This window comes from Dermacentor variabilis, chromosome 1 (genome assembly GCF_050947875.1).
Source record: "Dermacentor variabilis isolate Ectoservices chromosome 1, ASM5094787v1, whole genome shotgun sequence".
In the NCBI taxonomy this organism is placed as follows: Eukaryota; Metazoa; Arthropoda; class Arachnida; order Ixodida; family Ixodidae; genus Dermacentor; species Dermacentor variabilis.
The window spans coordinates 105,665,298-105,679,788 of NC_134568.1; the positions used below are offsets into that span (position 1 = coordinate 105,665,298).

General features: G+C 41.9%; 1 protein-coding gene across 10 annotated transcripts in view; it reads right to left on the reverse strand.

Annotated features, from left to right (window-relative positions):
- The window catches only part of tst (superkiller complex helicase subunit twister), a 132,212-nt gene extending 121,623 nt beyond the window's left edge, over nt 1-10,589 (reverse strand). Inside the window, exons 1-5 of one of the 10 annotated variants that reach the window (XM_075692223.1) lie at nt 10,385-10,589; nt 9,146-9,210; nt 6,374-6,416; nt 4,237-4,354; nt 2,629-2,738 (exon numbers count right to left, since the gene is read on the reverse strand). In XM_075692223.1, coding sequence (XP_075548338.1) covers nt 2,629-2,738; nt 4,237-4,335 — 209 coding nt within the window. In that variant the 5' untranslated portion in view covers nt 4,336-4,354; nt 6,374-6,416; nt 9,146-9,210; nt 10,385-10,589. Of the gene's footprint in view, nt 1-2,628; nt 2,739-4,236; nt 4,355-6,373; nt 6,432-9,145; nt 9,211-10,384 lie in introns of those variants that run through there. The other 9 variants (XM_075692215.1, XM_075692257.1, XM_075692247.1 and 6 more) reach the window with 9 other exon arrangements.
- Nucleotides 10,590-14,491: the final 3,902 nt, after the last annotated feature.

Here is a 14,491-nt window from a genome sequence, read left to right on the forward strand (position 1 = left end):
GGGGATGAAAGACGCGAGGAGGAAAGCGGTGGCGGAGGGTGCTGCGGAACCATGTGGCGTAAAGCGGAAGAGGGTATGGCCAAAGCGCGAGAGGAAAAGCGTAGCGCGGCGACCATGGCTACGAGATGGCGCTAGAGTAGCGCGAGTTGCCTGGGAGGTCTGTCTGCGGCGGCTGCGGTGAATCGCGCCCACGCGTCACCCACGCGCTGCCTCTATCAGCGAGGCAGTCGTGCCACACTTCGCTCCGTTTGAAACGTGCCGCACGGGAAAGACTGTGCGCGCCAGCCCGTATATCGCGAAATGAAAACACATATGGAGCTCTGCTCAAATTTCGCCTGCCGGAATACTATAACTGTCGTTGAATTTTTAATTTTTTTTTTTCGGCGCTAACCCCAATCCTGAGCTTATTGCTTGACAGCAAGTGCGACGAGTGACGACTGGGACAGAGTCAAATGCTCCCGATTTTACGGGCATTTGATGCACTATAGTAAGGCACAGGCTGGCAAGGTCAGCTACTGGGAATTACTAAATTTTCCAAGTTAACATCTGCCAAATACACAATGTTTTAGCACAATGGCATACTAGTTCAGTTTTTTAACATTGACAATGTAATTGCAATGTTCCAAAATAAGAAATTAACCCACCTCGCTAATGCCTGTTCATATCATTATTCGATATTTGATCTGATATTCGAAGCTAAGCATATGTATTTGATTCGTATTCGAACATTCTCATATTTGCACACCCTTACTATAAGTATACTCCAATGTAAGCAGCCTGGCAAGTTCGACGTCTGGTGTCAGCCTGCCACCAAAGCAATCTTTGCTTCTTTTCTTATTTGCATCTGTTTTGCCTTAAGCCAAGACAAAAACAAAATGAAGGTGGGGGCTACATGGAGGGGTCGGGGGAAAGTATTATGCTGTGGCTACTGAGGTGGATGAGCAAGTTCACCGAAGGTAACACAGGGTCGGGTCTACCTGGCCATCTTTTTTTCTCCTTTCTTTCCTTACAGCTGTACCAGCCTAATTTAGAAATAAAATTTATTTCTGTTTGTGTTCAAACATTAAATGCACGAACTGTAATTCCTGTATGGTCAGATCGTCGTATGGCATCATGCAACTGCTAGACTGCTTGTGGAAAACTTTGTTATTCTATGCACTGGTTACAACTGGAGTGTTGAAGAGAACAATCTGAAGTCATACAGTACATTTCAGCGTCCACATAATTAGGAAACCAGACGTACACAAAAAATAAATAAAGAAGAGGTAAGCTTGATGCAAAAAGTTATCCACTGAAAAAAGTTTAATTTTTTGGCGCAAATAAAAACTGAAAAAAAGTATGTCAAACTTTGTGACTATAAAAACCAAAAACACTTAACCCTACCTATGGGAAAACTCAAACAATTTTGTCTGGAGGAGTTGAATAGAATGGCATCGCAAAGGTGGCATACTTGTGACTTTCATAACAACTTAGCAAAGGTCATCATCATCATCAGCCTGGTTACGCCCACTGCAGGGCAAAGGCCTCTCCCATACTTCTTTAACTACCCCAGTCCTGTGCTAATTGTGGCCATGTTGTCCCTGCAAGCTTCTTAATCTCATCCGCCCATCTAACTTTCTGCCGCCCCCTCCTACGTACGCTACCCTTCCCTTGGAATCCAGTCCGTAACCCTTAATGACCATCGGTTATCTTCCCTCCTCATTACATGTTCTGCCCATGTCCATTTCTTTTTCTTGATTTCAACTAAGATGTCATTAACTCGCGTTTGTTCCCTCACCCAATCTGCTCTTTTCTTATCCCTTAACGTTACACCTATCATTCTTCTTTCCATAGCTCGTTGCGTCGTCCTCAATTTGAGTAGAACCCTTTTTGTAAGCCTCCAGGTTTCTGCCCCGTAGGTGAGTACTGGTAAGACACAACTATTATATACTTTTCTCTTGAGGGATAATGGCAACCTGCTGTTCATGATCTGAGAATGCCTGATCTGAGAAGCAAAGGTACTGTGGCTTTTCTGCTCACATAATCATCAAGCAGCTTGACTTGTTTCACTGGTATGCAAATATCTATCTTACACATAATATTGTGTTTATAGGTTGAAGACCCAATGTTATTACACTGTCCTAATAAAAAATATCTTTCTTTTTAACTAGGGACTACTGTCTTCAAATTTCCACATGCGAGATTGGCCACTGATTTGCACTGGATGAACATCAATTATGCGAATTCAGTACTTAAAAAAAAAGCAAGATAAAGATTAGAGTGAGAGATGTGTCTCGCACAATTTCCACGCATGAGCAACTACTCTCTCCTATAGATCCACCCGAAAGTCTAGCTGGTTCAAGCCAAGACTTGTCTGCTCATCGATAGCAACCCCAACATAGACACAAGGACTTGTACTGCTGGCAAGGAGGACAAAGCATGCAACCGAGCCAGGCTATAACATAAGACTTATTGGTCACAAGTGCAGTCATCGCCAGTACCTGCTGCAGTTCACCTGGTGCAGTTCACCTAGTGAAACTGTTCTTTCCTTTCCATTTTATTTAAACTAAAAACTTTATTTTTCATACAGAGGCACAAACAATACAGTGCATAAAAACTGTAAATTGAAAAGTGCTGTAAACTGCTCACCTCTGTGAACCATGTGGGCAATGTGTGGTACAGCCTTCCCAAATATCATCCAAAATTTCATTAGCCTGATCCTCAACATCAGGTATGACTGGTGGAATGCCAAATGGAAACTGCAATGACCAAGCAAGTTTCTTTCAAAACAGTATTGTAAATATTCAGCAATTCCACACCAGGCCCTGCCCAGCATACAAGTTCTCTACCATCAAAATCGATCGTTCCTTTTACTATAATTAGGGTTAGAAAATAATTCAAACACTGAAAATTTCTGAGTTCATCTTATTTATCAATGTCCTGTCACAATAAATGGTAGGACTAACATCATACATGCATAAACACAATGCAGGTTACCTTATTTCTGGAGAAACGTCCTACCAAAAGGTAAACGCCGCACTTGTATGCAGAGCTGTGCTATTAATACAATGAGACATTTCCTGCACTACACACCTAACTACCCCCAAGTAATGGAAGATGTGAAAAATCGAACCCGTGCAAGGGGTAGCTCTACAAAAAGAAACTTCATATTCATTTGTGTTTTAGTGTAGTACAGTAGAACAGTGCCAGATGCATGCCTGAAATACCAGTTATCACATTGTCTAGTTAATAATTTTCCATATAAGTAAAATATTTTGGTATCAACAAGGTTCCACAATGTAATAAATGTTCTCTTTCTTCTCTATCTTGCACCATTTTTTCCTGTGTGATGATATGGGCACGTGCACTTGTTTATCGGGCAACCACGTTTCACCGCCTAACAAATGTTATCGCACAGTGCAGGACACACCTGCATGTATAGGAAGTTTCTGGAATGTTATCAATGGTTCCATACGCTGTCTGTGACCGAACCTTATGTGATCTGATTGCATGTAGGCGCGGCGCAAATAATGTAGAACTTTGTGGAAGACACGCAGGTCCCAGTGATTACTCTGGAACATTCGACAACTGATGTATAAAAGCTGATGCACTTGACCCGCTGACCGGATTTTCGTCGATCTCCGATAGTGTTCACCGCTGTCGCCGTTCTTTGAGTGTAGCCTGTTTTTGAGGGCACAAGTTCACCTAATAAAACACTAGTTTTGTCATTCCCAGTTTTACTGCTTTCTTCACCATCACTACTACGTGACAATATTGCCAGTAGGTTGTCATACTATATAACATACAACTAGTTCACAGTGAATATGCCTTTATCCTGCACATGCATAAGACTGCTTGTTTAATCGACAAGGGCCTAACATGCCAAAGCAACACAGGGCTCTGAGGAAAGCCATAGTGGACTGCTCTAGATTAATTTTGACCACCTGGGGTTTCTTCACCATGCACTCAAAGCTCAGCACTCTGATGTTTTTACAGTGGGCGGAGCCACCAACTTGATTGGGGAGCCGAATCATGTTCCTCAGGGCTCAGTTCTTTTCAATTGTCAATTGCTGCCATCAGAAGCAGCTGAACTTCTTCATTTTTAAGCTTCCAAGTGGCATCTGCCCTGGAAGATCCTAGCTACAGAGCTTGGTTACAAATCTTGCAGACCATGCCACTTGTGAAGTGATCTGAAAACTCTTGAGGGAGACTGTTCCTAACCAAAATAGTGGTGTAAGGAAATATGCTGCCACTTACTGGTGAATCAAAGAGATTGGAACACTGCCCAGGTTCAATATCAACATCCTTTCCGCCCCACAGCTCCTTGAAGCGCAAATGTTGTGGTAGACTTTCCATGGCGTTGCAAGCTTTTCCCCTGAAACAGCAGCAATACTGCATGAGCCATGCTGATCATAATGCCAGAAACATAAACAGCAATCATGGACCTTGATCTTCCATTAAACCAGACAGCCAGAGCTACTACACCATTTTTAAGGTAAAAGACTAGGCCGACATAAGGTTGACGTTCTGTGTTTTCTAGAGTTTATTTCAAAGCTAATTCAAGACAATTTTATTCTTATTTCTGGAATTTTTTTTTAGCTTTCAATGGCAGGCTATAGGAATTCCAAGGTTATTAGCTCAACACTAAAATCAACATGTTTTTCAACTTGTTTTTAATGCACAACTTATACATGACTACAACTTCAGACAACTACATATCATTTGGAAGTATTACAGAGGTTAATGATAGCAAGTACTGACATTTTATACTAGCATTTTTTTCTATTTTATATTTTGCATTAGATGATGATCTAAACTCTCGAAGCTTTAGAAAAAAAAAATACTGGCAAGCGTAGGAGTGCCCTAAATAATTCCCTACAATACTTGTTTCTATGAACCAGTTTCAGTTTCAATTACCCAGGAGTTGGATGTGTCATGACGTAATGATACGTCAATGAACTTTCTCCGTCCCTGTAAGTGCTGCAGGTGCCACATGAGTGCCACATGTGAGCATCGCCAGAACACACACAGAGCACTCCTCATTTTCTTATAAGTTGTCATGCCTAGCCTTACTGCTCCACAATGTTAGTAAATTTTGCTCTTTACCATGCTGTCGTGATAATATCGATAATACCAGGGCAGCATTTGAGACCAACTTTAGTATCAAATTAAAATATGTTTTCCAACCTTCGTAGTTGCCAAGTGTGGTTCTCTTATGTGTGAAAAGCATGTGGTAATGTTTCTACAACTATGAAAATGTGTCTCGGTACTCCTTCAAAGAATGTGGGTGAGCACCAATAGAATGCTTTTTGGATTTAATTTAATTTGTGATTTTAAGGCAGTAGAAACTGCTTGCATTTCTGTTTTTAGTGTTACAACCACACAAAAAAAACTTTACAATCTGCCTTTCGACAAAAGAACACATTGCCTTTGTTGGCTGCAGATTGATGCAGGTGATTCAATTGTGATGATGATAATGTGTGCGCTAAAGGTGTGCTAATGGCTTGGCTGTAATGATAGCGTCACTGAGCAATATTTCAAAATTTCAAATGAATGCTTAGTGCAGCTTAAGCAATAATTTGTGCTGCAAATTATCAGCATTAATGTTGCCAGACACAGCTATAACTTTTACAATATTCAGATTTTGCATCCTATAAAAAAATCAGTGACAGTATCGCTATATTCTACATATTTTAACAGGTCCTCTGTTAATCTCAATTTTATGGATTGGGCACAGAAGTGTGTTTCCCAGTATGCCATACAAACATATTTGTAAACCATTTCTTCAAGGAGCTTCTCTATTTTCCCATTTCTTCTCATTAAAAACAATTTTCTTACCTACCACTGAATTCATATCCGAATGTAATTATGCATCATTTGAACAGCAATCATCAAGTGACTTCCAACCTGCCAAAGAATAGCTGCAAGAACCTTACAGTTCTTTCACATGATTCCTTCAGCAAAGAAATAATAAGAAAGCAAGAAAGAAAGAGAATATTTCTCAGGCAGCAATTCTTTTTCATTTCCTCACCACTACACTGAAATAAGTTTAGATCCTTTGGGGTATATGTTGTTCTGGAACAATAATTATCATCTGTCTTGCTAAATGTTTCTTCTTGAAAACTCTGCACTCATTACTTTCAACCACCTGCACATTTTTACGAGTTTATCATAAAGTCGTATTGCGTAAAGCTGATTTTAACTAGGGCAACACTGATTCTTAAATAACATAAATACAGTCTTTAACAGATTGTAGAGCCCAGTTTTTTGGAGCCAAGTTTTTAAACTTGCACGATTATTTAAACCTAACCACAGTTGCAGCTCCACCCACTAAAAGAATTATTGAATAACTGCAACCAAAATTTCGACCATTGTAGCGTATTTCATGAATTACCTTTATGAATGTTTCCGTTTCTCTGAGGCACAGATCATTCTTGCTGTAAGCAGAATGCCTGTTTGTAGTATGTGTACAAAATAAAGTTGCAAATGTTTTCATTAACAGTCAATATGTCAACCATAAAACAATTTTTAGCATATTTCATTAAATTTTAGTATTATTTGGCTTCGACTTCAGTATAATTTTACAACATTTAAGCTTGGCAGGTCTGCTTTCCTGTCAAGAATGCTATGTCACATCGATAATGTGCATGCCATTCGTGACCTCGAAGGACTGGGCGGGCAGCATTACAGAAACGTACGCAAGATATATGACAATTATTTTGGGGGGGCAACAAGGCCTGGAGGACGTGAACTTTTCTTTTTTTTAGTTTAGTGTTTCAGCACATATATATATTGATAAGTGGTCATTAACAAGACTTTTAACAGCAACCCTTTTATTTACGTATACATAAGGTGCTTCGTTTTTGAGTAAAACCTGATAATTCACAATTTTTTTACACCCCGAACAAATTTTTTCACAATTGGGTTCAACCCGATTTCTCCCCAAGGTGTTACATTTAGTAAAGGATAATAATAAGTGCAGGTGAAAAAAACTAATAAACACTGCCCATCTGGTGTGAGCAAATAGTCAAGGTATACCATATTAGTAATATTATTCATATATGAATATGATTTATGCTTCCTTTCGTCTAGACACTCAAGCGAAAACTTGCATATATAATATATTCAGTGCCTGTCGGCCTTGAGTGAACAAAGCTTGTTGCTTCTTTAATAGCTGCATTTACATGAATATGACAATGACTCAACGCATTGCATTTCTTGCTCGTGGCACACATGTAAACAGTGGAAAAGAGATATAGGAAGTGAGCCATGCTTTGGACGGTGTTCTGTATTGCGAAGTGTAGCTGTGACGTTGAGAGGATATTTAATCGACTACGTTACATTCAAAAAAGGGTGGCAGAGTGGGCTAGTTGGTATTCCATTAATTTTGTTGCAAGAGCATATGGGACAAAGCAGTAAAATAGGACGACAACAGACAAGGACGAAAGGCCTTACAGGTTTAGGATGGACATAGAAATGCTCAAAATGTATGCGATAATGTATGCCAACAAAGGCTCGCAAGACAATGAACAGCATCTTACCTCATTGCAAAGCATGCCTGTATGCACTGCTATACTTTCTTTCCTTTGTTGAATGAAGTGCAAACAAGAAAGTAAAATATAGATGGCCAAACACATACCTATTTGTTACTTTTGTTTATGTGTTGTTGTTTCTTTAGCATAAAATAACATTTGCCAACGAGGATTTGTATAAATGAGTTCACCACATGAACTGCGAGCAGCCCTCTTCGCCATTACATGTTCGCGTGAGTGATTTCGTTTAAATACATTTGTGCTCAAAAAGAGACTATTGCAAGTGTCAACTATTTGTAAAAGTTACTAGGAAAATCCTGAACTTTGGGCTGCGAGACAACAAAATCCCCGATTTATTCCCAGTTTTTTTTTTCTTCAAAAATAATATATCATTTCTACCTCAAAAATTTAAAGAAATATAAAACCCAAGAACGTAGGCAGAGACACATAGGTACGACTGCCATAAGTATATTGATAGCTTTCAAATTCTCATCAGTTACATTTATAACATTATTTGATATGAATAATAAAATCTCGTCCCTGAATGCAAATTCCTGCTACAGCTTACTAATGTTAGGCCACATTCTATAGTGTCCGAGTTACTGTTGGTTCCACCCAGCATGCTTTATAAAAGCTAAAAGGAGCTTTCAATTTGATGGATGTTACACAACAGTGAACTTAGAATTCTGACTTTGCTCTGTACTGAAAGAGAGTCTTTTTCCTTTTGAATGATAAGAGGGCACCAAGACAAAAGAGCCTGAGTCCATGCTGGATATACTCAAACTATAAAACAGCAGACCAAAAGGCCACTATTCCAACCGTGCCTTTCCTCTTTCATTAAAAATAATGAGAAAAAGAAGAGACTAGAATAAGCTGAGAGAGTAGCTACGTTGCACTAGGATAGAGACATTCCTCTTATCACAACAAACCAAAACTTAAGCAGAAGAAATTTAAGGAATTTCTGGTATACTGTCAGTTGTCAAAGTGTAGGTGACATTTTTTTTTCTCACAAACATTAAGTAGAAAAGCGTGTCTTATTCCAAGATAAGCCTAAGTTACACAGTTATGCTTTAAAAAATTGTCGCGTAAGGAAGGAACAAATCATAGACATATCCCTGACCTCGTAAATATATAACAAGTGTATATGTGCAGTGCTCAGCAATTGAAACACGATACCCAGAGCGCGTGGCCGCCAGCAAATTTTGCACCACCGGTGGGTGCTGGGGACACCAAACTGACACATTTTTGCATCATATGAAAGCAAGCATTACTAAGCATTGTGACTGCCGTCAGTCCCTCAGCGATCACCCTGTGCTCATGGCAGGTGCAAAAAGCATTGGACGTCATGCAGTCCTAGTATCGTGTTTCAATGGCCAAGCACTGTACACATGAAATGGTTTTCACTGCCTGCTTGGCTACTGAATCTCAAATGAGGGGGCATATGCAGAAAGGCTTAAAGCTACAAAATGTTTACAAATTTTACCAAGTATGAACGTAATATTAAGGCAGAAAAATGGGGGCAGAAAATTTTAGCTGCCAAAGAACACCTGCTTTTACACGTGACAAAAGAGTCTGAAGCTCATGCATAAAGCCCTCCCCTAATGAAGACACAACAAAACAAGAACATAACTTACCCTTAGTAAGATTAGTGCTTGTACAAAGGAAGATTATGTATGTCTCCATGCAGTATAACTGTTCACTTGAAAGCCAAGTCATAAGTATGAAACATTAACGAAGTGCAAACAAGGCACATGACAAACCCACAGTAATTTGAAATTCACTGCCTAAGTCCAACACCACCGTGCCCACTTTGCTTACAACATGCTGCATGCCTGTGCACTCACAGTGAAAAACTGCCGTTCTGGTAAGGAGGACAGGGAGGGGAAGGGAAATCTTGTTGTGGCACATAATCGTACTTGTTAAATGAAGTTACTTTGCATGACACTACAAGGAGATCAGCTGCGACATGATCCCAAACTTGACATTAGTTTCAGTCCCAAGGTTCTAGCTGCCAATGCAGCAAATGCAAAATCTGCAGTGTCTGAGCTCGACTGAAGCAATTGTAAAATTCCCTTTAAAAATAACAATGCATGTGGAGTATAACTTGTCCTACAACACTGAGGTTAAAGTTTCCTTTCCTTCTTTTGTTTTCATAATTAGCCTAAAGTACAAGATACCCACTCTTCTGAGATAGTAGTAATCGGTATACTAAAGCCGCTACCATGGCCACTACAAACCGCACCGATTTCCTCGCTCTGATTCCTCTCTAGAGCTCTCGACCAGCGCATCCCTAGACGCGGCACGACGTGGTGGGTAATGAGGTAAAATGGTTCACGTAAAACAACAGCACAGTGCAAAACAGTAGGTCTCATGGCAAATTTATTCACAACGGAGCAGAAGCTCTGATTACGTAGAGACTGCTACCTGGTCAGTTTCACCGCTTCCGCCGCCGGCCCTCTTTCGCGTGGCCACATATCTCGCTGATCTCCGCGAGGTACAGCCATAATTGGACAGAAATTTGGACAGAAACAAAATTGGACGCCTTATTATTGATGAGATGTGAACAAATTCAATTCCCTGCACTCAACTTACAGGGCAAGCTTATCGTGCATATGACGAGGTATCTCAGAAGCAAAATTACATTTCTGCGACACAGAGCCCGCTTTATAGCACGTAACTTGAATGACATCTTTTTTTTTTTTTTTAGAACATTGCAGCAAAATTTATAAATGTACATGCTGCCACGCCAATTGGCAGGAACATGTCTTAGCGACGAATATACGATCGAGACTGCAAATTAAATCACCAATGAGGGACAGATGCGACTAATGCGAAACGTGCGAGGTTACCGAAAACGCATGCGACCAACATACCACAGCTGATTACTGATGTCAGGCAGCCATGCTACACGACAGCCGGCAACAACTCGGTCTGACAAGACAGGAAGCGAGCAAACAGCCAAGTGCTACACCTGTAGCATTAATTTACCCGCATTCCATAGTTACACATCGACAACAGTCACATGGACCGGCGACGAGGGTCGGCCGGTTGGGGTTGTCTATCGTGTACGCATATATATACGTTATGTTAGAATTATTTGCAAAGCTAGATTAAGGAATGCAAGTAGCGTCCCCGGCGTCTCTTTCTTCTCTACCAGAGATCTATAATGTGTTTGAGTTCCGGTTTTGCCTAAATCCTCCTTAAAATCCTAATGCCTAAATCTATCCTTAAAACTCCAGAAATAAATATAAAAAAGCAATTCAGTTTTTCATAGTGCGTTTTCATAGACGTTTTGTTGTCCTAGAAAGTATGCAGATACGGACGTCTCAAATCTATTTTTTTAGTGTTCATTAGCGTCGTCAAGTAGTAACGCCTCGTGCCACTGATAGCCACCTAGCGGGTGCTTCCAACAGTACGCGTGAGAGCAGTAGCAGACGACAACCCTTTGCAGCAAGGATGGCTGAAGTTCGCGGCTGCGATTTCTCCTTTGTACGGGCGCCAGGCTGCTTCTTCTGCTGTGACAGCTGTAGGAAAGAAGTTGGCCTCTGTGGGAGCGGGTATGAACACGATGTTACCGGTTTTTGGGACAACATGGTCCACATACGTGCCACATACGTGCCGTTTGTCTGCGGGACGCAGACAAACGCCATGAACCCCATTTACATGAAGTAGAGCTCATGCGAACTAGCCGATAAATTTTGTTGACTAATGTGCTGTCTCGATCGTGTTCTTTTTTATGCTACCCTTGCCGTAATGCTGCTTCTGTACCTCCCCCTGTACCCCCCCCCCCTGTACCTCAATAATAAGTACCCGTCGTTAATGCAGACTTAATTATATCAAACAAATCCGCACGGTGCGATGTCTACATATTCCGCTGTGATTTTTCTGCCGATGAATACATGTGACATCGCCGAATAAGTGCAATCAAAGTCGCTTCAAGAAGAGTAATTGCGAATTTATTGATAGAAACGCGTACACTATAGTGAACGAAGTCACCAAACGCAAGGGTTAATAAGAACGCGTGTTAGCGCTGTACTACCGATGAACTGCCGTTCCCGCTGCAGTTTTCGCAATTTTAAATACCCCAAGTGAGCTGCTTGGAAACGTACAAAGGTAAAGTCTGACTAACTTTTCAGGACTTTTTTTTTTAATGTTACTAGAGAGAGGTGCCACATGATATACTCAAAGGCATAGCAGCGCCAGTCAAAGTAGATGAGCGCTGGCGGCAAGGCCGGGTTTAGTCCTCTGCGGCGTAAGCATAATAAGAAAGAATTCAATTGAGTAAAAAATTAACACGCAAGAAGCGACTATGTTGCAAGACAAACAAATCACTCGGCGTGTCAAGTCTGCGCAGTGTTATACGGCTAGCGTCTAGGACCTCGTGCAGAAAGGACTTTCTCCCACCATGCCTCGTCAAAATGAAGCGTGACTCTCCTGTTACGTTTGGAACCACGTGCAGAAAGGACTTTCTCCCACCATGCCTCGTCAAAATGAAGCGTGACTTCTCATGTTACGGTTGGCACCTCGTGCAGAAAGGACTTTCACCCACCATGCCTTGTCGAAATGAAGTGTGACTTCCTAATTCGCCATGGTCATCTCGAGTGTCTGTCGGTCTGGTGCAAGCCCAGCAGTTTTCAGGCCTCTTTTGTGTGTGTGTGTGTGCGACTTTAGATGGATCCTTTCCTCAATCTGTCCAGCTCTACAGAGGAACTTCCGCAAACCAGCAACGCCCAAAAGAGAAGGTCAAGCGTCTGCGATTCCCGGACCCGAGGCTTGGTATAACCAGAGGCAGGACGCCCTCCTCCTTGCAGCAGACTCGGTATGACCAGAGGAGGAGGGGCCCTCTTTCCGCGAATGCCTCTGTGCCGGTCACGCGACGTCGACACAAGCAAGATCCCTCCCACGACTGTAGGGAGCCTATTTAAGGGGCTCCGAAATGTACCTTGAGATCACTTCATTCTCTTCTCATCATCTTTCATCAACCTTTGAATAAACCGTGCAAGTTTCGCACTAGAAATCGTCTCGTCCTTGCCCGGTCGCCATGGTCTACCGGATACCTGCAGCCTGCTGACAACGCCACGCTACCCAACACTAACGTTGACTGAGCTTCGATAGGCAGGCATTGCTACAACTCGGCATCATTACGATACGCTACCCTGGAGCACGCAACAAACTGACTGGCAGCGATTGGGATATGGAACCCTGGAGACCCCAACTTGGACGACAACTACGAGATCGTAGCCTCTTCGTCGTGGCGACAACGTTCGGAAGGAAGGTGTCTGGATTCAAGACTGCATATGGTGAGTGCACGGCTTTTCTTCACTAAGATATCACTTGGCTTTACATATTTTTTTGGAGAGTACAGTGCAGTGATTTTTCTTTTAACCGTTGACGGAAGTTTTGAGTATGTCAAGGTTGTTATAGAGTGAAGAGTTAGCAGCACTAAGGGCAGCCATGAACTTGAAGGCACTAAAGAAGCCGGAATTGTTGAGCTTGGCCAAAGAGTTGGGCCTCCAAATTGCCGAATCAAAGAAAAAGCCGGAGATCATTGAGGCAATGGAAGTGATCGGGGCAGACGATGAACTGAAGGAATGCCTAGAGAGCATTGCAGAGGAGGAAGAGCACAAGCGCCTAGAGAAAGAGGAAGAGTGTAAGCGCCTAGAGGAAAAAGAAGAGCGCGACCGTGTTGCACGTGACGCACTCGAAATGAAGTAGAGACTAAAGAGCGCGAGCGCGCAGCATGTGAGGCCAAAGAAGAGCGCAACCTCGAAATGAAGCACCTAGAGATTGAGCTCCTGAAAGCTCAAAATACTGAAAGACCTAGCACAGAGGCACATGAAAGCGAGCGCAGAATGACAGACTTGATGGCACCCTATGCAGTAGGAGGGGACATAGGTCTTTTTTCTGGTACAGTTTGAGCACACGTGTGAGAAGGCTTTGGTAAAAACGGTAGTGCTGTTATTATTAGTGTTTCAGCAAAGCATATTGGGCTGCGTTTACATGAATGCGACGCAAGTGGGTCGAGTCAGAATTCGGGCTGACTGATACCGATGTGACCGCGTTAAAATAAACTTGCTTCTGGTGGGTCTGGACGACGACGACACGTAGGGAGCCTCGAGCCGAGACATACACGCATTCATACAGGGCTTCCGGTATTTCATTACTTTAGTAAACATTCTCAGAGTGTTCCAAAGCATGCTTATCAGTAAATAAGTGCAGCTGGCCATGCAGAAAGGCAGGCCACAACTAGGTGAAACGAGTTTGTGGTCCTTTGCACTTGTCACAACAGAAAACACAATGAACCGGCAAAAGTGTTAACCTTTGTTACTTATAAGGTGTCTGCCAGTCTAAAATCACCTTGCAAGAGTATTTGTTGGGAAGTACCTGCCTTCATACTTGCATAAGGTTATACATATTCTGCCATCATTCAGAGACCCAGACACTATTTGAATGCATTTACCAGTCCACCAGGCAAGATGCTGCTGCAGTCAACCATGAAATTTCTTTCAAAGGCATTTGGATTTGAGAGTTGTTGGATATCCTTTTTCTTATTTTTAGGTTTTTACTAGCATGTCTTGCATGAACCTGGAATTTCAGTAGGCCTTCCATTTATAGAAAGTATGCACAGAACACTCATATCTGCCCCTTTTTCTTTAAGCCACACCTCTTTTGAACACTGTTCAATGTGCAATGGTACACAGTAAAGCCTCATTAATACACACCCACTTAATAAGCAATTCTGCTTTAAGTATAGTAATAAATCCTCCAACCTGTCGCCATTGAACCTAATGCATTGGCTGACCGCATAAGCTGTAGTCGCTCAACACATGCTAAATGGTTAGTGTGTAGCATTTACTTAATTTTTCGGCATGTACAAGTGTGGCATCGGTGGAATGTGCGCACTGACAACAGATAGTGAAATCGCTACGCATGTACCTTTCCCAGACTGTAGTCGCCGCCGATAGCAATGTCAAAGCATG